The 27,098-nt window shown below is 34.5% G+C and overlaps 1 protein-coding gene and 1 long non-coding RNA gene across 5 annotated transcripts in view; one reads left to right on the top strand and one right to left on the bottom strand.

Annotated features, from left to right (window-relative positions):
- fer (fer (fps/fes related) tyrosine kinase) overlaps nt 1-21,531 on the top strand; it is a 63,720-nt gene extending 42,189 nt beyond the window's left edge. For 2 of the 4 annotated variants that reach the window (XR_015491850.1, XR_015491849.1), the window contains exons 13-20: nt 593-649; nt 4,279-4,394; nt 4,507-4,601; nt 4,749-4,872; nt 13,340-13,494; nt 15,659-15,781; nt 17,305-18,806; nt 18,910-21,531. Coding sequence is in view for 2 of the 4 variants with exons in the window: in XM_087254261.1 (XP_087110387.1) it covers nt 593-649; nt 4,279-4,394; nt 4,507-4,601; nt 4,749-4,872; nt 13,340-13,494; nt 15,659-15,781; nt 17,305-17,441 (807 nt within the window). In the remaining 2 variants the exon portion in view is untranslated. Of the gene's footprint in view, nt 1-592; nt 650-4,278; nt 4,395-4,506; nt 4,602-4,748; nt 4,873-13,339; nt 13,495-15,658; nt 15,782-17,304 lie in introns of all 4 variants that reach the window. The other 2 variants (XM_087254261.1, XM_087254260.1) reach the window with 1 other exon arrangement.
- The window catches only part of LOC137490176 (uncharacterized), a 331,069-nt gene that overhangs the window by 49,337 nt on the left and 254,634 nt on the right, over nt 1-27,098 (bottom strand). The gene's annotated exons all lie outside the window — the stretch shown is intronic.

The raw sequence follows: 27,098 nt of genomic DNA, 5'->3' as shown, positions 1-27,098 counted from the left end.
AGCACTGATGTAAGTGCGGAGAGGTCTTAAAAAGGGTCTTTCTTTGTGTGTTTTAATTGCCTTTGAAACTCTTTGAATTCTCTAATGTCGCCTACAGCGCTAAATCGACTATTTGTGATCCTTAAAAGCAGATTGGGTCAATTGTTTGACCTAAAATGTTTAATTGAACTCGCTAAGAGGAAATCACTGACAAATAGATGTACAGGTGTGTTTTGGTGACTCTATTCTGCTTTATTTGCATTCCTGGTCCTTTTTTCATGAAATGTATGTCAACATGGTGTAATTTGCAAATGTCAGTGGATTGTACTACTTTGTTTTTCTCTTATTTTGAAAGTATATTTTGGTACTTTGAAAAAAATGCTTCGCAATAGAATGTGGGATTTTGGTGATGTTCAGTTGATACCGCAGTATGTCTCTATCGAAGCGAGTGTTTTTGTGGAATGAGGTGATAATTGCATCATTATCATTCATCAGAGTGACTGACCCACAGGACTCGCAGCATCTCTCTTCTGTTCGTCTCTGCACGAGTCATTAGTTCATTAATGAACACGCTTCAGAAAGATAATTTGCTATTTTTATTTTGTTTGCTCAGGATAAGAAGTGGATTCTCAATCACGAGGATGTCATTCTCGGAGAGCTTCTCGGCAAAGTAAGTCCTCACCAGAGCAAAGTTTGCTCCCTAGATTTGATTTTCAGTAGGATGATTATTTTTTTTACTCTCATTATAAAACTTTTAATAACGTCTTTGTGATAATTTATGTAAATTTGTTGTAAACGTTGTAAGTAGTCACAGTACTAGAAATAAAGTGAGAGATTTTAAGTTTTGAATGCCAAAAAAAACAACAAAAAAAACGAATTTTGACAGTATAGTAGAAGTATTTTGACAGTATAGTAGTATTTTGGAGTATAGTAGTTTATATATCCTTATGACTGGGACCACGTAGAATCTGCATATGCATAAATCAAACAAGAAGCTCTTTAGGGACCGAGCACCTACGGTGCGTAGGCCCTATCGGAATTTTTCCGTTTCTTCTTCTTATTATTCTGTTTCGGAATGAATTAGGATTTGAAGGGTCTAAACATGCCTGAAAACTCACGAAAATGTGCACACGCCGCAGAAGTGGCAAAAATTTACATTTGTTATAGGTTTTAAAAATAGGTGTGGCAAAATGATTGAATAGCGCCACCTATAAAAATTCAACAAAGTGCCCCGCAAACTACTCACACATACCAAAATTGGCAGACACCTCAAACATGCCAATACCTACAAAAAAGTATCTGGGTGCGAAATCTCAAACCCAACAGGAAGTCAGATATTTTTAACTTTCTGCACCGAAAAAGTGGCGTTTTTGCCATTTCCAGGTGTTGTACTTTAACGAACTCCTTCTAGGGATTTTATCGAATCAACACCAAAATTGGGTTTGTCATTTAAAGGCCTTGGTGATGTTAAATTGTGAAGATCTAGAGTTTTCATCGGAGGGCGTATCCGTGGCAGCCTCTCAGACTTTGACGATTCGCCATGAAACAGGAAGTTGTTAAAACTTCATTATAATTGCATTGTCTGATCAGCCTCAAAATTCAAACGTTTGATAACAGTCCTGACCTGAACCTGTTTACATGCCAATTTCCAGTTACAGTTATAGCGCCACCTGCTGGCAACAGGAAATGACATGTTTTACAGTGCAACAAACTACTCCTACAAATGTTATCGTATCAGCACCAAATGTGGGTGGTGTTATCTGAACACTTTAGATAACATATTGTGATGATGATATATTGTGAAGATCTAAAGTTTTCACTGAAGAGCGTGTCCGTGGCGGACTGACAAAATTCAGTGCTTCTTCGTGAAGGAGGAAATACTTATAACGCAGCCAAACAATGTCTGATCTGCCTGAAAATTCACAGTTTTGATGAGATTCCTTTTCTGAAGGCATATACATGCCAACATTGAGCCACAGTTATAGCGCCACCTGCTGACAGGAGGACGTTTAGCATAAATCTGTAATCTTCTCAGATTTTTAAAATATATCAGTTTAAATTATTATTGTTCGCTGTTCTCTGTTATCCTGAGGCCACTGTGCAGCGGTGGTCCCTTTCACCGCTGCTTGCAGCTTTTATCTTTAAATTATATCCTTCTGTAGCATGTCAAAATGTGGAAATTAATTTTACCCCAGTATTTTCAGTGGAGTTTCTGCGCAAGCCTGCTGCTTATGACGGCACCTGCGTTTAAACAGTCTTTAGTCTCTTTTTACACTTTACCAAAAAAATGAATGCTCAAGTCAATTTAACTGATTAAATTTTGATTACATTACAACATCTATGCTGTAAAAGAAAGGGTATGATATTGAAAATAGCCACATAAAGCTTTCACCGGAAGTTCATCATTGGCTAAAAAACACTAGCTGTGCATTTGTATTGTAAACCTTAAATAAAAGTTAAAGTAGTTTTTTAATCTGTTAGTTTTAAGTTACTGTACTGTGCTTAAATTTACAGATTTTTGTACAAAATTCTGCAGAAAAATAGCAATAAATGTCCACAGATTCTGTCTGGCTCTGCTTTTGGCTAACCCCTAACCCTAAAATATTTAAACTAAGAGTTCAATAGCCTAGTGATCAGTGTGCCAACATAAAGCACAACTGCACTGTGGCCATTCCAAGTTTCAATTCTGACCTTTCCTGTTTCCATCCCCCTCCGACTTCGCTTCCTGCCAATGTCAACATCATGATAAAGCCAAAAATTAATCTTTAAAAATCTTTTAGATTTTTTTTTTTGAATTTAGATTTTTTATGGAGTTAAAAAAAAATAAATAAAATAAATAATATATATATATATATATATATATATATATATATATATATATATATATATATATATATATATATATATATATATATATATATAAATTAAACATTTACAAAAGTCACAGCTATAGAGCAGGGCTTTGATTTTTTTGACAGAATGTACAGATTTCTTTGGTATTGCTGTTAGTATTCTAATATTGTTGATTATTAGAAAATATTTTTTAAAAATGTGTTTATGGTGATGTCTTTCTATTGCAACTTTGGCATATTTACCAAAAAATCATCCATTATACTGAAACACGATGCATAACTTTTTTTATGATCTGTACAGTTCGTTTATGTTGAGAGAATTCAGTATAGTGCTTATTTTTGTCAGTGAGGGCATGTAAGTTCAACCCAGAAATGTGTGATTGGTTGTGTAGTTGAGCACTGCAAATAAAAAAAAAATAAAAAAAACATTCCGCAGATCAAAGTGTAAGGCCATGAATTGACATTTTTGATTTTGTTTCCACATTTCACTTTAATAACAGCTTGAATGATTTCTGAAGAATGCTGAAGACTTGAGTAGTAATAGCGAAGATTCAGCTTTGCCATCACTTTAACAAATTGAAAGTACAAAATATCTCACTACACTCTAAAAAATATCTGTAAATTAGCGGTTTTCTGTATTTTGTGGTTCCTGTTTTTATCCCCCCTCCCCCTGTTTATTTATGCTTTTGAATTGCATTAAGGGACCTTGAAAAGTCCACAAAAAAAGTGACTTTTATCAACATTTTTATTAGTTTAAAGTGATATATTGTCTGGTTTGATGTTGTATATTACAGCACAAAGACCTTGTAATAAACTGCCAGTACATCTTCTGACTTATCTCTCTGTATATATTATATCTTATACAATATACTATTTCAAGTGACTAAAATGTCAATAACGTCACCTTGTTAAACTGCAGAGTTGAATTTTTAACATCAAAAGTCGACAGAGCAGAAATCAAGGTCTCGTAGTGCAATTTACAACTGAAAATAAATGGATAACTCAGAAACTGTTAATAAACAGATTTTTTTTGCAGTGTATACAATTGTGTTACTGTGTTTTTGATTACATAAACTTTTACATGATTATATATTTGAAAAATATTCAGACTGCATTGGATGCTGAATGACTCTTACTGTATTTAAGTACCATGGTGATTTTTTTTGTTAGACTTTTACCAATAGTAAAAGTGTAAGTTTTTTAAAAATGGTAGCCTGAAGAACTAACCAACTAGTCAGTAAAATATTAAACACAATTACGAAATTTCACAGAGAGTTTTGTTCATTTGTCAGCTGCAATTACCCATTCTTTGTTTAAACACTATGGCATATTTTCAGAAGGCATAATAACGTGTATTTTAAGAAAAACCTCCATCTTCATAGTACTTTTTGTCATTTTATTATTTTAAACATAGACACTAATTGATTTTGGGCAAATGTTGTTTTAGGGAAATTTTGGTGAGGTTTTTAAAGGAACGCTACGCGATAAAACACCGGTGGCTGTCAAAACTTGTAAAGAAGATCTACCGCAAGACCTCAAGATAAAGTTTCTCTCAGAAGCCAGGTGACACTTTCCATACAATATCAATGAATAATGTTCACTTGATTAATAATTTTGCTAAAAATAAAGATGAGAGATGAAATAACGTGGTCATTTATGCCTCCTCTACCTCTAGGATCCTGAAGCAGTACGACCACCCTAACATTGTGAAGTTAATAGGCGTCTGTACCCAACGGCAGCCCATTTACATAGTAATGGAACTTGTGCCAGGTCAGTAAACTGGATCTTTCCCTCCGCCATTAGCCACTGAAAAGCATTCCTCATTAAAAGTTGTGTCATACACTTGTTTGGGATGTTGGTGTCTCTTTTAATGTATTGCATATTTGTAGCTCATTTGCTTTGCCTTTTTCTCGACAGGTGGAGACTTTTTATCATTCTTAAGGAAGAAAAAGGAAGACCTCAAGACAAAGCAACTTGTAAAGTTTGCATTAGATGCTGCTGGAGGAATGGCATACTTGGAGCTAAAGAACTGTATACACAGGTAAGAAAAAATTTTTTAGTCAAATTATTTTTATGACAATTTGCTAAAATTTGCTTTTTTACTGAAATTAATCTGAACTATTTACATTGTAGTATCTCTTCTGTATTTTCTGAGTTGTAAATTTTCATTTAATGCAATCTAGATTTATTATTCATAATATAACAATGAAACAAGAATAAAAAAGTGCTTCAGGGGTATTTGATGTGCGTCTTGGATAAGGGATTCATAAGATAAACAACAAAAAAAAAAAATCTAAGTCTAATCTAAGTCCAAGGTAGAGGTCTGCACAGGACTGTTTTTATAGTCCCAGTCCCGCAAGGTTTTATTCCGCACCCGACCGCTCCCTCTATTTTCAGTCTTTACTGCCCGCTTAGTATAATATTCTGCCTGACCCAACCGTTTCAGCTAAATTTAGATCTGGTTTCCAAAATCTCACATTTAAATTGGGTACTACAAAACAAGAGAAGTAATAGATAAAACTGTCGGGTTGTGCAAGGATTGTAGGCTAAATGTCAGTTTTGTTTGCCCCTTTGTGATGAGACATGAGTGCCACCTTAAATCTGAGGTTTCAGTCTTGTGACTGCTAAAGGGTAAAAATAAATATTATCACATTGCGCAAAGGGTATTTTTTTCCATTTGTGCCTATGACGCATTGAAAAGACTCCTATACGTCCTTTAAGGAAATGCCAGGAATTTGGTCCGAATGCAGACCGCTAATCCAAGGCACTCGGAAAGTAAGTGAAAAAGTTAAAAAGCCTTTATTAACATGGCTATTGGTTTAAAAAAAGCAATATTGTACACAGCGCCTACTCTTTTTTTTGCAAAACTTGCCCCTGATTAAGAAATATATAACTAAATATCTAAATCTAAATATCTAAATATCTAAAAGTCCTTAAATCAAGAAGCATTTTATAAAGAGCTATAAAACATTATTTTATTTTCATAAATAATAAGTCAAGCTTAAGTGAGTTTTACATTTTAAAACAAGCTAAATAATCAACCAGTGGGTTAAGTTAAATGACATTAACACATTACGAATAACATTCGTAAACGATGAATGTTGGATTTTCAGACACGCAGTGCATACTGTGTGAATGCCCCCTTAGTTTAGAAACATTGCTGTAAATAGTTGTAATGTAATTTTTTATCAAAAGTGTTGATAAAAAAAGTGAAAAGCAGTGAAATCTAGTAATTTACTCAGTATACAGTATAATATCTGTTACGATATCTGTTTGACATAGTGTTGAAGTGTTTCGTAAACAATGGAGGGCTTCAGATGGAAGATTCAACGGTTTTATCTTGTATATTCTGCAAGAGTTGATGACAACTGATACCAGGGTGAAGATACTTCATGATAACCCAACAGAATTAGTTTAATCTTTTACAGTTCTCCCGAACAAGCTGTATGACATCTTTTACACTGACCACTAGGAGCACAAAAGCTCTTGCATGCACAGCTTTCATGCATGGAGAAACAAAAGAAAGATGATGGAGTTGGTGCTGCTAGGTGGAGTACATGGAGCTATTGCACCAATCTTTCTTTTGTCTTTTCCTCGGACAGTATAAATCACACTGCTTGGGTAAATGCTGTTCGTTTATGCTCTTGTTTCTGGAAGTCGTTTCTAGTTCCACCTTTGTAATGACATTATGCATGTTGTTCGAGACTGCAAACGATGATTGGTCGGAATATTTGTCTAATCCACAACACCAAAATCATGTTCAAATTAAGTTAAAGCCAGAAAATCTGACCCTCTTAAGTGACACAAACTCTGTTTCCACCTGGTATTAACATCTATTTTCAGAGGTCTGATCACAAGTGGAGTGCTCATAGTAGGATCAGGTCGTCTGAGGTGACCTTTTACCTGTGATTTTAGAAAAATGGTTGGTATCACTTTAGTTTAGGTCACAAGTCATGCTTACCATCAGAAGATATTAACGGTTGATTAGTAGTTATAAAGAATGATCTTATTCTGAAAACCTAAACCCAACATCTAAATACAGTTGAAGTCAAAATAATTAACCCCCCTGAATTATTAGCCCCCAGTTTATTTTTCTGTTTAACAGAGATTTTTTTTTCTACACAATTATAAACATAATAGTTTGAATAACTTAAATCTAATAACTGATCTATTTTATCTTTGCCCTGATGACAGTAAATAATATTTGACTACATATTTTTTTAAGAATTTTCTATACAGCTTAAAGTGACATTTAAAGGCTTAACTAGGTTAATTCAGTTAACTAGGCAAGCTAGGGTAATTAGTCAAGTTATTATATTATAATGGTTTGTTCTGTAGACTATCAAAAAAAATTTGCTTAAAGGGGCTAACAATTTTGACTTTAAAATGGTGTTTAAAAATTGCTTTTATTTTAGCCGAAATAAAACAAACAAGACTTTCTGCAGAAGAAAAAATATTATCATACATACTGTGAAAATGTCCTTGCTCTGTTAAACATCATTTAGGTAATATAAAAAAATTAAAAAGAAAATCAAAGGAGGGCTAATAATTCTGATTTTAAATGTATATATGATTTACAGCTAATTAGTAGTTTATTAAGCTAGTAGAGTTAGTTAATGGTTTGTTAATACCCTCAATTGTGGCCCAAATTGAACTGCTACCAATCGGTTTTGGGTTGCTGAATTCACTGTGAAAGTACAGAATAACTCCGTGTTCAATATCTCTCAGTAAGTTAAACAGTCACTTGTGTAGCGCTAAAACCTTTGCTGACTAACAGCCTCTCCAAGGTCTTAACGTTTGCCTGTTAACACCTTTGATTCATATGCAGGTGCTGTACAAATTAGACTTGGAAAATGAAAGTAAAATACACAGATAACTTTTTATATATATTAGTCAGAATATATGAAAAATGAATGGCTTTTTGACTGATCCCAATCATACAGGGCTTTATTCAGTATGTGCTCCAACACTTTTTTCTATCTAGAAACAAAGCATTAATCGGGATCATAAAGTCTGTAAAAAGCTAACACTAATAGACAGTCAATATTTCAAACCTGACTCTGTAAATGAGCACTTCTCAAAAATGCCCAACAGTAAAGTTACCTGCTTCAGCCAAATGAAGTTTAAAAAATGTCATCAATAGTATAATATTGTGAGATTTTTGTTTTACACGTGTCACTAAAGAGGTGGTCTAAAGTTGATGTGTAATGTAGCTGTGTGAACATAAACAGCATCTCTGAATGTAAGACGCTTTAAGTTCAATGCAAAGGGAGACATTGGCTTTTACAAAGTTAGCCTAGCAAAGCCTACAGCGAATAAAGTTTGGGCACTACAAAAAATACATCCAGGTTAATGATGTCATAAAGCCTTTAGGTTATGCACATACACCACACGCAGCAAAGGGGTGTGGCCAGAGGCGCTGTAATGTTATAACAGAGATGCTTCCTGGTGATGTAAATAGTAATATACCTGTACAACCGCTTGTCAATTTGTATATTTGCATTCACTACTTTTATTTTTAAAATATATTTATTATCTGTTTTTTGTCCTGTCTTTGTATTCTGTTGCACTGTAGAAGCTCTGTCATGAAAACAAACTCCTCGTTTGTGTGCACATACTTGACAATAAAGCTCTTTCTGATTCTGATCTGCGAATTACTGCACATTATGTTAGCTGACCAATCAACCTCAAGCCTCTTGAGGGCGGGTTTTCAGAGGAATTGGGAAATATGACAGTTGTTTTCATGTATGCTGAGTAGCAGTATATAATCAAAGTAAGGTAAATGAAAAAATAACGTGATTTTCTACAAATGAAGCATGAGCAAATATTGCTTTGCACCCCATCTTTTTTTTTTAATAACTTTGCAGAAAGAGTTTCTGCAGTTCTACCGTAGTTGTTTCGCCTTTGTTTTTGTAAATTGGTTTAGGAAACGTAATGTGGCATGATTTGGATTTATCGGTTATCGACTTGCAAATATAAACATATTGGTTATAATATAACATGGTGGCTCAGTGGTTTACCCTCACAGCAAGAAGTCTCGGCTGGGTCAGTTGGCATTTCTGTGTGGAGTTTGCATGTTCTCCCCATGTTCGTGTGGGTTTCCTCCGGGTGCTCCGCTTTCCCCCACAGATCAAAGACATGCGCTAAAGGGGAATTTGGTAAGCTAAATTGGGCATAGTGTATTAGTGTGGACGGGAGTGTATGAGTGTTTTCCAGTGGTGGGTTGTGGCTGGAAGGGGATTCGCTGCCTAAAACATATGCTGGATAAGTTGGCGATTCATTCCGTTGTGGCAACCCCTGTTGAATAAAGGGACTAAGCTGAAGGAAAATTAATGAATGAATATCGGTGCCAAAATGTCAATATCAGTGCATCCCAAAAACTGATTTCCTCTTGAATGTTTTTAAACTGTGCACCATCGCCAGTATCATAATAAAACTTTTCTTTTTCGTGATATAAACAACTGAAAAATAACAAGACTGAGCGGCACCATTCCTCCTGTTTCTTGTTTGGTGGAGATTTTTCTTATTTATTTATTTTTTTAAACTGTGAAATGGGCTTTTGTGCATTGGGCTGTTGAGGCCGGAGTCAGCCTGCTGAATACACGTCGCTCACAATTGAGTCTGAGAAATGAGCTCAGACCGCTTTCACAGCCACGGCTCTATCAGCACCCTCTAAAACCCATTTACTATCAGACATGATCATGTTAGAGGCGGCAGCAGTTGGAGCACCTTTCTGTCAGATCACCGCTCTCTTCTCCGCCGCCCCCCCACTGTCTTTCCCCATCTCATGTCAGCAAGGCAATTTTTGGGATGTGACAAGCTAATATGGCTGTGTGGCTGAGGATGTCTGCTCAGCATAAATCCCCCGCGGTGGATGGAGACCAGAATCTTAAATCGCTGCTCTAGGATGGAGGAGTGTTAGACAGTCATCTTTCATGTCTGAGAGAGATGTTCTCAATATGATTATCAGCGTTTAGAGGTGTTTTAAAGATGTGATTTAAAATTCCGACTCTTGTGATATGCATACTTGTAGGCCTTTTTGTTCTTTTTTAAAAAAAATTGTCACACTCAATATATGATTGGGGGAATTGTTTCAGAAAACAGTTAGTGTACATCAAGGCTGTCTTCTATCACTCACACTTTTTAACATCTACTTTGAGCCCATCTGGAGCATCACTAGGGCACAGTAAGCATTGGAGGGCGCAACATCACCAATTTTCCTTTTGGAGATGACATTAGCCCCTTTCACACAGTGATACCAGTAAATTTCTGGAAAATTTCCAGAACGACTTTACCGGTATATTCAAAAAAGCGCTGTTCACACAGGCGAGGACGTTACGGAAATTTTCCGGAAAAGAGCATTCACACATCCATTCCAAAATACCGGTAAATTCTGACATCATTCACCACAAATGAGCTTTAAACGGCTGCGCTTGTATTTGTAAACATTTGACTACATTACAAACTCTGTGGATGATCAATATTATGAACAACTTTTGCAGGATCACTTTCGCATCTCGAGATGTTCATAATATGTGCGTGTGCTGGCGCTCATAGGCGCACGCAAAGCTTGAAGGTAAACAAACAACGGCTTATCATAAGCATCTCATCGATGATTATTTACACAGTTGGCATTAAGAAGAACATATAAACGTGATCTGACTAACTTCTAGCAGCTAAATGTGTCTGGAAAAATATTCAAAGGCTTTTATCCTCACAAACCGCGCGGACGTAAATGCGTCTGACTGTTGTGATTGGCTAAAGCAGACGCCTCACGTCAGCACGTTCTAGACGTGCACGCGCTTATTACGGGAATCTTCCTTCTGCATTCACACAGCGCAGCATTCCGGCAAATTGCCGGTAATGTTACAACTTCTCTTTCCGGAAAATAGCCAGAACGAATTTACCGGTATTTTCAAAAAGGACCCGTTCACACATACACACCTTTCCGGAAAATTGCCGGCAATTTTCCGAAAAGGTCTGTATGTGTGAAAGGGGCTATTAATGGGCTGGCTGGCAGTAAGGATGAGCTTGCCACATTAGTGAAAACCCTTGATTAAAAAAAACTCCAGATTCGTTATGGGGATGAGTGCAGAGAAGACTAAGTTAATGACAAATGATGTCAAACAAATCTCAACCAATATCAAAGTCAGCGGGCAAGAACTGGAAACTGGAGTCAGTTCAAGCACTTAGGACCTGTCATTAGTGAAGAGGGACAAAAATAGATGTCAACTTCTGCTATATCAAAGATAAGGAATTTGGAAAGACAAAAATATCTGTCTAGAAACCAAAATCAGATTTCTGTGAGCTCTACTCCTATCAGTCTTTGGGTGTACTCACACTAGGCACAGTTGTCTTAAAAAACCTTGCTCAAGCACGATTGTCCCCCTCTCCCTTCTTCCCCTTGGTCAGCACTCACGTTGCATTTTTTTGCCTTCCAAGCCTGAGCACGCTTACCTCATCAATGATGCAACTGTTCAGTTAAACTGGAAGAGAAGCACAATGGAGATTGCAGTATTTATATTGTTTTGTATTATTTTTAAGTCGTTTTATATGCAGTGACACGCAGTCCAATATTTTGCTGAACAGATCCACCACTTTTGACGCACATAAATGTTCATGAAAGTCGTCATAATGCACGTATTAGGAGCTTTACTGAAGGAGACAGCTATCACACAGCAGGGGATTTGCATCTTTAATAAACTATGATGGTTCATGTTCTTGGAAAAGTAAGAATGATTAATAAATCCATATAAAACTGTTACTTATAAGTGACGTCCTGTCTTCAGTTTGGCGCTCAAGCATGCTTTGCACTCACACTACAAGCTTACTGCAACAAAGCCCAACCGAACCGTGCTCTGACACATCTCTTCCAACGGGGCCAGGGCTGGCCAACTGAACTTTACCTGGGCCCAATTCGCACCACTCACACTTGTCAAATGAACCGGGAAAAGGGGGTAAAACGTGCCTGGGCACAGTTCAAATAGCCTAGTGTGAGTACACCCTTTAAGATTTGTCACATGGACCATAACAGCAAAACTACCGCTAAGAATACAGTCACTTGAAATGAGAAGAACTCCCCACCACTGTCAAAAAAAAAGGGGGAACAAGTGGTATAGCCATATCATACCATATCTCTCCAAATCAATCTTACCAAAAGAAAAAAAAACACATTTTGATAACCATCAATTAATTTGCCAACAATATCCAAAAGCTAATCCAAAATTGTACACAAAAAAAACGCTGTAAAAGCAGGTATAATATTATATTTATTGCAATTCAAAGGTTGTCCATTTTAGTATATTTTAAAATAAAAATTTTTATGATGTTGAATTTAGGTTTTCCAAAAGCTGATTTGGTGCTCAAGAAACGTTTCTTTTATTATCAATTTAGAAAACTGTTATGTTGCTTTTTTTGTGGTGTCATGGTATCAAAAAGTGCCATTTTCTTTGTGATTCTATGAAGAATACAACATTTAAATAAAACTAGAAATGCTTTAAAAAGTATTAAATGCCTTTGCTGGCGCTTTTGATTAAATAAGATTGTTTAAAGCAAAGTAAAAACACAAATAATACAAATCTAAATGAATTTCTTTTAAAATCTTAGTCTAGAATTACTTTGTTAAACAGTTGCAAATATTGCACATAGCCATAAACACTTTAAAATACTCACAATTTTTAAGGTTATTTAGTTTCTATAATTTGATGTTAAAAAGGTAAATTATATATACTACTAAATGTCCTATTAGGTAAATGCCCAGTTATAAACTTTGACACCGATGAGGTAAAATGTAAATGTCACTGTAAAATGGCTTTAATTTGTAAATATATTTTACAGTGGCAAAAATTATTGAGTTATTATTAATAATAATTATTCTATTGCACAATAAATCATTATATTAATTGTTGTGACAGGCCTACATTCATTATTTTTATTTGTGCTCTTAAGAATAAAATAGTCCGTGTTTATTTAGTTTTTACTTTTATTATTATGCTATTTTTTTTGTCATACTGGCATTATATATTGAATGGCAGAAAATGGTCTTAAAATGACAATAATAATACATTTTGGTGCAATGTATCGCACAATAAAAATTAGATATTGTATCAGGTCAGGCCATGTAGTGTATGACAACGGACTGACTGAACAAATGCATCAAATGTAATAAATATTTAGGTATGATTTTTATAATGCTAATGATTTTGCTGATGTGGAAGAGATTATTAAACAAAATTAAGAATATTTTGATGGAGGTTATGAGGGAGAGATCTTTGATATGATTTCCCTTATATAAATTAAAGAGTCCAACAGTTCTTAAGTTCAAAAATTTAAATACTTTCTTGTGTATTTTAACAGTAAAAGTAAACCAGAAATCCTGCAAATATTGTTGAATATTTAGCAAAAAGTTGTCACAAATTGACTCTTAGTTTACAAGCACAAAACAAAAAATGAATGGTCCAGTGAAACCCTGAAGGTACTGAATTCCAGCATTTCTCTCAATCTTGCAGAGACCTGGCTGCTCGCAACTGCCTCGTGGGAGAGAACAATGTGCTGAAGATCAGTGACTTTGGGATGTCCCGACAGGAGGACGACGGCATCTACTCCTCATCAGGACTGAAACAGATCCCAATCAAATGGACCGCACCAGAAGCACTCAACTATGGTAGGAAAACCAAATCAGTTATTTTAATGTGTTTTATGTACGTTTAGAAATGATCACAGGAAACAATGGCTGTTTAAATCATACTGTATCATTACATTCTTTTTTGTTTTAATTTTTTGATAGTGTGTGTGTGTGTGTGTGTGTGTGTGTGTTTATTAATTGAGATGCTGTTAAATAGAACACTTATGTTCACAAATGTTCATATTTAGGTTTTTGTAGGTTTGATATTTTGATAGTGTTACAGCAATGAATACAAATAGTGTTTATTTTCACATACGTGAATATCTTGTTTACCAATCTTCCTTATTGAAAGAAAATGTAAAATAAATAATAAAATGGTTCATCTATATGTGTTTTTTTTACTTAAAAATTTATTTTAATTATTCAATATATAAAATGTATTTTTCACATTTAAAATGTATTTATACTTTTAGTCATTTGACAAACACTTTTTTCCAAAGCAACTTACAATTCAGGAGACGTTTAGTGTGCGTCTCTTCAAGAGGAGGCAACACACACAAGAAGTGCTAATAATACAAGAGAACTGTTTGTGCTCAGAGAGTTAATTGCTGGACTATGGAGGGGGAATGTTTTTTTCTTAATATAGAGGAGAGAGTTTTTACATGAGGTTTGTCAAGCCCACTCACCTGTGTGAGGCACATAATTCCTCATAAATGCAGTGTTCACAGTTTTTGTTCACAGGGGTTTACTTACATACAGTTGAAGTCAGAATTATTAGAACCCCTTTTCATTTTTTTTTTTTTCATTTTTCCCGTATGAAATTCAGGAAATGTTTCACATTGTGCCTGATAATATTTTGACCTCTGGAGAAAGTTTTATTTTTTTTATTTTGGCTAGAAAAAAAACAATTTTTAATTTTTATAATTTTACATTTTAAGGACAAAATTATTAGCCCCTTCAAACTAACTTTTTTTTCCCCCCGATAGTCTACAGAACAAACCATCGTTATACAATAACTTGCCTAATTACCCTAACCTGCATAGTTAATTTAATTATCCTAGTTAAGCTTTTTAATGTCACTTGTGCTGTATAGAAGTGTCTTGAAAAATATCTAGTCAAATATTATTTACTGTCATCATGGCAAAGATAAAATAAATCAATTATTAGAAATGAGTTAATAATTTATGTTTAGAAATGTGCTGAAAAAATCTTCTCTCAGTTAAACAGAAATTAGGGAAAAAATAAACCAGGGGGCTAATAATTCATACTACTATTACTTAGCAGCTAAACAATTACACTGTAAAAAATATGTTTAATAACAGATTGCTTTTAATATTGTGTTTTCCTTATTTATTTATTTTTACGGTTGTGAATTGCTCTATGGGACCTTGATCTCTGCTCTGTCAGCTTTTGATGTTGAAAATTCAACTCTATAGTGAATTATTTATATTTTGTTAGTTTAAAACATTCTAATGTAAAAGAAATAATATTTAGAGATATACGTCTGTAAAATAATAGCAAATACTGATAGTTTATCAGAAAGTTTTTGTAGAGTAATATATCACACCAACTCAGACAACATAGCTCTTTAAACTATTAAAAATGTTCATGAAAGTCACTTTTTTTGACTGTTTCAAGGTTAAAAGTTGTTTGAAGAAAGATCAAGGTGTTTTAATGCAATTCAAAAGCAGAAATAAATAAGAAAAAATAAAAACATGAACCACAAAATGTGGAAAACTGCTACTTTACGTGCATTTTTTTCTACAGTGTAGTTAAATAAAAGATTTTAGTTTGTTGTTTTGGCTTTTGTCCTCTCCTGAAATACTTTATTTGTCTTTTGGTTTGTAAATAAATAAATTTTATACCTTCCACTCCCAAATATTGCTCAATGAATTATCACTTTGCTTTTAATGTTGTGATCCATCCCTTTACAGTCGTAACATCCTTACTCATGTGATGAAATGTTCAATTTTAAGGGTTTTTCTTCCACTTAATGGTGTAATAATTATTTTAAAAAATTGTATGTATGTTTATAAATGATCATTTTGACTTCTACTGTGAAATGAAAACAATGGCTGTTTATATCATAGCACTCATATTTGTTTTATGTTTGGTACATGCAGTATAATCTAACAAGTTCAGATAAGCGAATATGTTAATTAAATAAGCTTTGGTTCAGACTGATATGTTGTTTACATGACAGGGAGATACAGCTCAGAGAGTGACGTGTGGAGTTACGGAATCCTCCTGTGGGAAACCTTTAGTCTAGGAGTGTGCCCCTACCCTGGCATGACCAACCAGCAGGCCCGAGAACAGGTGGAAAAAGGTACAATGCAGATTCCACTTTTAACAGCAGAACCATGTGCTGATGTGATGTTCATAATAGTAATCGAGTTATCTTTCATTTTAATTGGTCTCAAGTTGTTTTTGTTAATGTTTACATGTTTAATTTATGATTTCTTTATGATGAATTTTTGTATTTATATTTCATTATATTCAATGTACACTCACCGGCCACTTTATTAGGTACACTTTACTAGTATAGAGTTGGACCCCTTTTGCCTTCAGAACTGCCTTAATCCTTCGTGGATTTGTGTTGAATAGATTCAACAAGGTACTGGAGATATTCCTCAGAGATTTTGGTCCATATTGACATAATAGCATCACGCTGTTGCTGTTGATTTGTCGGCTGCACATCTATGATGCGAGTCTCCCGCTCAACCACATCTTAAAAGTGCCTTATTGGATTGGGATCTGGTGACTGTTGTGGCCATTTGAGTACAGTGAACTTAATGTCATGTTCAAGAAATCAGTCTGAGATGATTCACACTTTGACATGGCGCTTTTTCCTGCTGGAAGTAGCCATCAGAAGATGGGTACACTTTGGACATAAAGAGATGGACGTGGTCAGCAACACTACTTAGGTAGGCTGTAGTGTTGGCACGATGCTCAATTGGTACTAATGGGCTCAAAGTTAGCCATGAAAATGTCCAACATCATTACACCACCACCAACCTGAACCATTTAAACATGGCAAGATGGATCTATGCTTTCATGTTGTTGATGCCAAATTGTGCATTTGCGCCCACAGAACTGCTGCTCACTGGATATTTTCCCTTTTTCAGGCCATTCTCTGTAAATCCTAAGGATGGTTGTGCATGAAAATCCCAGTAGATCAACACTTTGTTTCTTACTCAGACCAACAACCATGCCATGTTCAGTCACTTGCATCACCTTTCTTCCCCATTCTGATTCTTGTCTTGACCATGTCTACATGCCTAAATTTATAGTTGCTGCCATGTGATTGGCTGATTAGAAATTTGCATTAACGAGCAATTAGACAGGTGTACCTAATAAAGTGGCCGGTGAGTGGTTATATCCTAAAACAATAATGATAATTATTGATAGTTACTGAAGTGAAATAGTACAAATACTATTCATAACTGTTTTTATTTTTGGATTTACTGAACAAAAATTGTTTTTGTAGTAAATGAACCATGTGAAATTAATATGAATTAAATTATATATAATTTAATTGACATTTTATTACCTTTGTGAGATTTTATTCATTGATCTTTTAATTCTATAAAATAAACTGTTCAAGAAATTGAATCTAACAAACCTAAAATAAGAATTGCTTTTATTTCTTAATTAACTATATACAAGTTGCACTTTTAGTGAATAAACCAAAGATATATATTACTATTACTTAATTATTCTGTATGTTTGACTGCTTTACGTTAGAATGTTGTAAACATGACTTGATTGTATTTACTATTAGCGTTTTATCAATGAAAAAAAAACCTGTCCAACTGTTCATTTAAAATAAATAGTGTTTGTCTAATGTAGGTTACAGGATGTCCTGCCCGCAGAAGTGTCCGGACGAGGTCTACAGGGTCATGCAGAGATGCTGGGAGTACAAGCCAGAGAATCGTCCCAAATTTGCCGACATTCAGAAAGAACTGGCCGCCGTCAAGAAAAAATAGCCTTTTATGGAGGAGCTGACTGTAAAGGCCGAACTCATACTTCACATCCAGGTGATCCCTAATCTGCAGAAAGAAACACCAGGAACGTTTCGCCCTCAGAATCTCATGCATTATTGTACTAAAGAGAGAGTACTCGGTCACAAAATCACTGTGTGAACTGCCTGCGCACCAGCTGTTTTGAGCCATTAGCATGGAGAGAGATAGAGCTCTCCGCTTTGCTCTGATGTCAAAATTATGCAGATTCTCCCTTTTTTTTATTGTTTTGCTTTTTGTAACTGAGCAACAGTTAAGCTACGACAGACAGAAGGTAAGATACATGAGGTGTATTCAGTTTGCCGTCGAGTATTCCAGTCAACGTACCAGTAAAACGAGGGATAGTTCACCTTATAAAAGGTGCTTTCTGACCTAAATGACTTTTATGCCTGTGGAACACAAAGAAAAATGGCTTTTTTCCTTATTTTTCTTTGTTTGTTTTGTGTTTGGCAAATTTAAAAGCCTTCAGGTTTGGAACTGTAAACAAATGATGACAGATTTTTCATTTTCAGGTGAACTATCCCTTTAAAATAGAGAGATGAATGTCTGAAAATGGACTTTTTGTCCATTTAGAAAATCAAATTTTTTTTTTTTAGAATCCTAAACTTGTTTGTCGGTTTGGGCAGTTTTATAGTTAAGCCATTTTATGTTTGTTTTATGTTCTTCTAGAATTACAGAACCCAAAATGTACAGATATTTACATAAAATAACTCATCAATTAAGACTTTCCGAGAGTTACATTCCAACTCATCAAGCAATGAGACCAAATTCGTGATACATTTACCCAAGTGCAATTTTTTTGATCTCATCAGCAGCACAGATGTCATACTCCAGTCAGGGAGCCTTAAAGTAAAACCCAGACACACAGTACTGCCGGCCTGCTTCAGACATGGACAATGCAGCAATCTACAGTTTACAAAGTCTACTTCCAAATCGCATAATACTGCAACCACTCGCCTCTTCAGCTGATAGTTCAGCCAAAAAATGAAAACGCCCATCATTTACTCAATCTGTATGATAAAACGCTGAATGGAGGCACTTACGGAATCTTCACGAAACAGTGAAAGTATATGAGGACTAAAATGAAATCTTCAAATATAATGAGCTGCTTCATAACAGTGTTTTATATGACTTTTGCTGTAACTTTGAAGTCATTAATAGATTTTCACTGATGACTTTCATTTAAATATTGTACATGCAATATTAAAGGGTTAGTTCACTCACAAATTACAACTAACTGTTATTAATTACTCATTTCATTGCCCTTCCAAACACCTGAGACCTCCGTTCATCTTTAGTACACATTTGTTTTTTAGACGAAATCCTGGAGCTGTCTCATCCTCTATAACAGCAAGTCAAGAGGCCTAAAAAGTCCACCTGAGACCTCCGTTTATCTTCAGTGCACAATTTATTTTTTTTAGATGAAGTCCTGGAGCTCTCTCATCCTCAATAACAGCAAGTTTAGAGGCCTTAAAAGTCCAGAAAAGGAACAAAACACATTGTCAAGATATTCCATGTGACTTCGGTGGTTGGAGTGTAATCAAAAAAGCTACAAGAACACTTTTGGGCACCAAAAACCAGTAAATATGTCTTTGTTCTTCTTTATCTAAAGTGTGTGTAGTGATTAACACAGATACTTATCTGATGAGGAAGACATTGGCGAACAAAGCTGTTTTTACAGTTATGTTTTGGTTCCTTTTCTGGAACATCTCTGTCCTTGGAGAGCTCTCGGATTTCATCTAAGATATCTTCATTTATGTTCTAAAACTGAACAAAGCTCTCTGGAATTTAGAGCAACACAAGGATTAGTCGTTAATAATAGAAGCTTCAATTTTGGGTGAACAAACCCTTTAAAAGGAAAGCTTAAAAATCAAATTGTGCTATTAGTTCCTTCAGGCCGTCTAAGATGCAGTTTTGTCCTTGAGTTGACCACTAAAGGAGATCTGAAACTAGTTCTTGGTGATTCATAAAATGGCTGGCACTTTGAGAGTCAGAAAACTATGAAAATGCATAACAAAACTAATATCTACCCCATTCAGATTCACATCGTCTTCGTATGAACTAAAACAGTTGATCTGTGCAAGAAACACTATTTAGAGATCCATATTATTTTGAATTCACATCCTTGGCAAATGGTGTTGAGTGTGTTTGCAAGAAGATGTGGGTTAACTAGTTGTATGATTGAGGAAACCAATTCATATTTGGTTTATTCTTGGTCTTAGACTGTAAAAAAAAAAAAAACAAGGTTCCACACAATTCCTTTATGTTGTCTCAACACAAACTGATCAAGTGAACTTAATCATTTTTACAAATTTAAGAGGGTTGAAAAAAGAACATTTGAGCTTATTTTAAATAAGTAGTACATTTTTTTCCAAATTTCATTTACAAATATTGTAATTTACTTTCGTTTTTTTGCCTCCGAAAATGACGAGTGGTTAAAATCACGTTTACATTTGTTGTTCATTCATTTGTTGAGTTATTTCACAAAATATTGAGTTTTTTTAAAACTGTTCTGAATTTAAAACATTAATATTGTGTTGCCTAAATATCTATATAAACATGAACACTGCACCTTTCTGTCATTTAGACCCATTGTCATTTATTGTCATTAAATTAGCTGAAATGTTTATAGTGGTTCACAGAATTGACATTTTGCGTGTACACAACTACAAATCTAGAATATTCAAGCGATCTCTGTCTTCCATAGCTAATATTTAAACAGACAAAAAGTCATTGGTTTCTTTTATGTAGGCTTTACAACACATGATAAACACAAGTATCATTCTGATCAACAACAGAACATCTGTTTGGATGTAGTTTTCCTTTTGTTTTACTCTCAAAAGTGTTTCTAACAATTGACTTGCATTTTATCGTTCACAAAAGCACCTGTTTCCAAGTTTCATCCACAAATATTGTGTTCTAGTTGAGTTTTTTTGTCTTGAATGAACAAATGAAAACATAATTTTCTAAGTTATTTCACTAAATATTAAGTTTTTTGAACTGTTTTAAAGATAAAACTTTGACATTGTGTTGCCTAAATATGAACATAAAGATAAAAACACTGCACTTTTCTGTCATTTAGACTTATTGTCATTTAAAGTCATTAAATTAGCTAAAATGTTGACAGAATGAACCAAATGACATTCTGCTAGAACACAGCTATAAATCATAAATCCAGAATATTCTAGTGTTCTTCCACTGCTGACACTTTAAACAGACAAAGTCTTTATTTTGCTTTATATAAGCTTTAGAAGACAGGATAAGCACTAGAACATAATCTAAAACATAATCTATTTGTATGAAGTTTTCTTTTTGTTTTTCTCTCTGTTTCCATCCATTGACTTGCGTTGTATCAATCACCAAAGCACCAGTTTCAGCCTTCAAAATATTTCAGCCTTCAAAATATTTTACTGTTATATTTTATATCTACTAAAAAAGTCATCTACATTTCGGATGTCCTGAGAGTGAATTAATAGCAGCTTCTGCGTGAACTATCCCTTTAAGATTCACACAAGTATGTGATTTTTTTTTTTATTTCACCTCTGAAGAAATATTTTCAGCAAATAACTACGTAAATTTTTGGCCGTCAAACTGTTCAATCGACTATTCACATTTAAAATTTGAGAGTCCCAATTTCTCTTTACTTCCACTGTATCAAATAGATGAAAGATTGAAGAAAAAGAGCAGATGATCACAGCGTTTTCATTTTTGGCTGAACTTTCCCTTGAACATTTACAGACCTCAGAAAGAGCAACCAAAAGTATGAATCGTGTTTGTTTTTATTTGTAAAGATCAGGTTTCTCACTCAAACAACACTTGAGTTCTAATAGATTAGAATTTCACACAAGTATTATATGTTCGGTTGGTCGGTGGTGTGTTTTTGTATTAAGACTTTTTCCAGGTTGTTTTCTGCCATTTTTGTCAGGTGCCATTTTCCCTTTGCTCACAAGTTCTAAGAGCTGAAATGGACAAGTCTTCGCTCTCACCAGCAACGTTGTGTTTCCAGAGTCACATAAATATGTCATTCCATTTACCCAAATAAAAAAATGGAATAGTGGTTTCAAGGTTTATTCTATGAAAGCATTCCTTTTTGTATTTTGTAAATACTTTTTTGTAGATTCAGTGATGTAATTTTGGTAGGCATTTCAGGTTGTTTTTTTTCACTGCGAAACTAATGATATTAAAAGGTAGTGGATCTCTGCCAGCTTCAACTTTCAGCTTGAAGAGCCCAAATCAGTACAGCTCTAGTATTTGCACATTTGTAATATGTAAAGAGGCTCTCGTAGCACAAGCAATAAAAATAATTCACACTTCAAACTGTTACCATCACCAACGCAGCCCAGAAATCAAAGTATGTTTGTTAGAAGCATGTGCCAATCATGCAGAACTACACACAGAGCTACTGTATAATACAGTTTCAATTCGCAGCCTTGCATGATTCACCGGTAGCTCCAGATCAAATTATGTTCGTGTTTTATTATCGTTTTGTTTAAACTGCTGGTCAACAAGCTTTTTTCCCCCCCTTTTTTAGCGTGTTTTTTTAAGCATCAAAGCAATTATCCATAGTGTGTTGTTTGATTCTTTTTATTTATTTGAAATACTGTAATATTATTTAGCATTTTTAATCTTTGCCTTTTTTTGTGTACCGTTCACTATAATTCCTACTGTCAAGGTATTAAATCGAATGCCAGTATTGTTTAGCAATATATTAAAAAAAGAAATTGTGTTATTCAGAAACCTAAAGATTTCCCTTTCCCATGTCTGACTTGCACAGTGTGTTCATGTTAATCTCCATCAGAAATTTGTATCGCTTGTAAATCATTCACATCTTGAGCTAATTATCTTAAAGATAAACTACACTTTCATATTTTGAGTTAAACACTTGAGTTTTGTTGTTTTTGAATCCATTCAGTTGATCTTCGGGTCTGGTTGGAGCACTTTTAGCTTAGCTTAGCATACATAATTGAATCGGATTAGACCGTTAGCCTAATTAAAAAAGAAAAAAAAAAGAGAAAGATGTGAAAATGTTTCCTATTTTAAGTTTGACTCATTTGGCAAGGAACATTGCTGTCGTTTGCAGGCGCAATGATATTACACCGCGACTTGATTATTACGCTGGAATGAGAATATAGTACCTAACCCTATCAACCTAGAAAATAGCAACTTATTTTTTTTTGTCATTCTTAATACATGATGTAACAACGAAAGAGTTGAGTTTTAATAGAAATATTATGAAACTATTTTGATTATTATAATTTTTTTTGGAATAAATGAATGCTAATGTTCTAACCCGATACAACTATTTATGCTACACTAAACGTGCTCCTGCCAGACCTGGAGATCAGCAGAATGGATTAAAAAATGGTAAAACTCAACTGTTAACATTATAGGAGACCTAAAATAAGCCTATTTTTTCTTAAAGTGGAGTGTTTCTTTAAGAATAAGCAAAAGTTTGTGTTCTCGGTCCTTTCTCAAACTCTTCTGCTTTGTGCTGGACTATTTATTCGGTGATGGAAGCTTTTATTTTATGTTCATGTTAATCTCCATCAGAAATTTGTATCGCTTGTAAATCATTCACATCTTGAGCTCAAAGTTAACATCTTAAAGGAACACTACACTTTTATTAGGTTAAACAGTTACGTTTTATTATTTTTTAATCCATTCAGCCAATCTCCAGGTTTGGTTGGAGCACTGTTAGCTTAGCTTAGCATACATAATAGAATCGGATTAGAACGTTATCCTTAAAAAAAAAAGATGTAAAAATGTTCCCCATTTAAAGTTTGACTCATTCTGGCTTAATAATCAAGGAACTTTGCTGCCGTTTGCAGGAGCAATGATATTACACAGCGCCTTGATTGGTACGCTGGAATGAGTGTGGTTCTTAGACATATTACCTGTGAAAATAGCAACTTTTTCATCATTCTTAGTACATGATGTAACGACGACAGAGTCGAGTTTAAATAGAAAAATTATCAAACTATTTTGACTTTATTTTTTATTTTGAATGAATGTATGAATGCTAATGGTCTAATCTGATTTAACTATTTATGCTAAGCTAAGCTAAAAGTGCTCCAGCCGGATTTCAAGATCAGCAGAATGGATTCAAAAATGGTAAAACTCAACTTTTGACATTATAGGGGGAAAAAAGTGGAGTGTTCCTTTAACAATAAGTTTGTGTTCTCTGTCCTTTCCTGGACTCTTCTGCTTTGTGCTGGACTATTTATTCTGTGATGGAAGCTTTTATTTGATGTTTAATGCACTTTTGGCCTTTTTTAATGCTCTAAAATGATCCCCCTAATATAAAACTGCAAATTATGGTTGGATCAAGTGACGATCAACTCAAAAGCGTCTTGAATTGATCCGCAAACAAACGTAGAAAAGCAACACTGGACGTTTCATTTTTCAAACTAGTGTTTTTGTTTTGTTTTCAGTCCCTGCCAGCTTAAAAGAAAATATGACAAGATAAATGGTTGACATTTAGAAAGCGTGATTCCTTTTCTTTTTTTTCGTGTAGCTTTTCTTTCATCTGTCTCTGTTTGCTCGTAACACCTCTCTGATGGACATTCAACTATAACAATGTCTGCTCATTGTTTATATTGTACACTTGCAATAAAGATTTTTCAGTCTTTGAACTTGCTGCTTGACGTCAGTTATTAAACATGAGCTCAGTACAAAAGTAATAATAATCAGTGCAGTGAAGATGTTCTGTCAAAAGGATGCAAAGACCTTCAGGTTGACTGAAATGTTACATGAGCTGCTGGCATATGTCTGAACATAAATGCACTTAATATACAATATACTTTCATTTTGATTTTCAAAATTGAAATATTGTATCATTGAGCTCTATACAAGGCTGAAAGAAAAGATTTTGCAGAACGTCTTTATATGGAAATGGTGAGAGTGAGGATGCAATATAGGATGTGATAATACAGAAAATCCTTTATATGGTGAGGGTGTGTATATGCAAATCAATAAACCTGGACGTTATAATACAGAAAACCCCCTTATATGGTGAGGGTGTGTATATGCAAATTAAACCTGAATGTGATCATACACTAAAGCCCTTATATGATGAGGGCATGAATATGCAAATTAATAAACCTGGACTTGATAATAGAGGAAAGTCTTTACATGGTGAGGGCGTGTCTACGCAAATCAATAAACCTGGATGTGACAATACAGGAAAGTCCTTATATGGTGAGGGTGTGTATATGCACATCTATAAACTTGGATGTGACGATACAGAAAAAAAGCCTTTATATGGTGAGAGTGTCTATGCAATTTAATAAACAAGGATGTGATCATACTGGAAAGCCCTTATATGGTGAGGGCGTGTATATGCAAATCAAACCTGGATGTGACAATACAGTAAAGTCCTTATATGGTGAGGGTGTGAATATGCACAATAATAAACCTGGATGTGATCATACAGAAAAGCCCTTATATGGTAAGGGTGTATATATGCAAATTAAACCTGAATATGATCATACACTAAAGCCCTTATATTGTAAATGCATGAATATGCAAATTAATAAACCTAGACTTGATAATAAAGGAAAGCCCTTATATGGTGAGGGCGTGTATATGCAAATAAAGCTGGATGTGACAATACAGGACAGTCCTTATATGGTGAGGGCATGAATATGCAAATAATAAACATGGATGTGATCATACAGAAAAGCCCTTATATGGTAAGGGTGTATATATGCAAATTAAACCTGGATATGATCATACACTAAAGCCCTTATATTGTGAAGGCATGAATATGCAAATTAATAAACCTAGACTTGATAATAAAGGAAAGCCCTTATATGGTGAGGGCGTGTATATGCAAATAAAGCTGGATGTGACAAAACAGGAAAGTGCTTATATGGTGAGGGCATGAGTATGCAAATAATAAACATGGATGTGATCATACATAAAAGCCCTTATGTGGTGAGGGCGTGTCTATGCAAATTAATAAAAGGGACCTGATCACAAAGGAAAGCCCTTATATGGTGAGGGCGTGTTTATGCAAGTTAACGAACCTGGACGTGATAATAGAGGAAAGCCCTTATATGGTGAGGGCATATTTATGCAAATTAATAAACAGAGACGTGATCATACAGGAAAGACCTTATATGGTGTGGGTGTGTACACACAAATTATTGTTGGATTAATGTTGGATCAATTGCTAAAATTCTATATACTCCATATATGCACCTTTCATCATAAGCGCAGACACTGATCATAGCATCATTTCCTACAGTATCTCCCACTAGTTTGTCTTTAAAATAATAGCATTTAAATGTTTCATTTCATGATGTCATTTTAATTCTGTTGGGCTGTATGCAGTGCAATGCATTAGGAGTTAAAAAAGGTCCCACTTTATATTAAGTGGCCTTAACTAGTATGTAGTTACACAGGAATTAATAGTTTGTTCCAATGTACCAATGTAAAATGTTATTGTGTAAATACATGTATTTACTGTGTACTTATGCTTGATTAAATACATGTAAGTAATTACATCTGTAATTAATTTCTGTAATTACATTTGTAAATACACCGTTGACCATCCCTTACACCTTAACCCACCCTTAAACCTACCCATACCACCAAACCTGTCCATAACCCAACATCTATCCCAACTCAAAAGCACCACAAGTGTTCTCAAATACATTATAAACACAGTGAGTACATTGTATTTATTTTTTTTTGATGTAAGTACATAGTAGTTAAGGACACTTAATATAAAGTGGGACCAAAAAAAAAACCTTCATATTGATTGAACATATCCATCATAGTTAATATTTTTAACAATGACTTTTCTAAAGCTACCGTTGAAAAGATTTTTTTAACAAAAAGTATTCAAGTTTATGAGTCAAATATGATACAGTAAGCTTACATTTCTCTGATAATATTGTATAAAATAAATTACATTGATCAATGGTTTTGAAAAAGTAAAGAAAAATAATTATGAAAATGTGTATATTTTCACAATCAAAACAGTAAGAAAGTTAGAAAAACTGCTGCAAATGATTACCATTATTGTTTTTTTTGACACAATATATAAATATTTTGGAGAATGGGGGTGGGGGTTGGTTGGGGAATTAAGAATACAACAGATTTCGAACAAATGAATGTGCTGTGCAGCGTATCAACAGAAATTCAGAATCAGATGATTTCCTGTGCCCATAAACCCATCTAATTATTAGCATATAGAACCATCGACATGCCATTAGTGAAATGTGCCTACAGCTGCTCTAACTGATCATGCAGCCAATCAAATCTGCGGGAGCTTTTTTTTAAAAAATAAATTTGCTAGACTATGGTCACGTTGACGGCATCTTAAATACACATACTGTAATAAATCTGGTTTGCACGATTACAGTAAACAAATCCTTAAGAGTCTTCAATAATAAGCTCATTTTTAAAGATGGGGTTACAGTCACCCAGCAGCCTCCCACCTGCGCTTTTCTTTATTATTCCATGCTGCTGATGCTTTTCTCCACAGATGCCGCCTCTAAATAACATGACATTGTGCCGTTTATTGCAAAGGCAATTGGCGCGTATTCAAAGCCATCTCATATTTATAGTCCCCCGCCACCATTACGCTCCCCAGTTCAGACTGTCAGCCTCACACTC

The sequence above is a fragment of the Danio rerio genome, chromosome 5 (assembly GCF_052040795.2).
Source record: "Danio rerio strain M-AB ecotype USA chromosome 5, GRCz13ab, whole genome shotgun sequence".
NCBI lineage: Eukaryota > Metazoa > Chordata > Actinopteri > Cypriniformes > Danionidae > Danio > Danio rerio.
The sequence above is the reverse complement of the archived record's forward strand: the minus strand, read 5'-3'. Positions and strand labels throughout refer to the sequence as shown.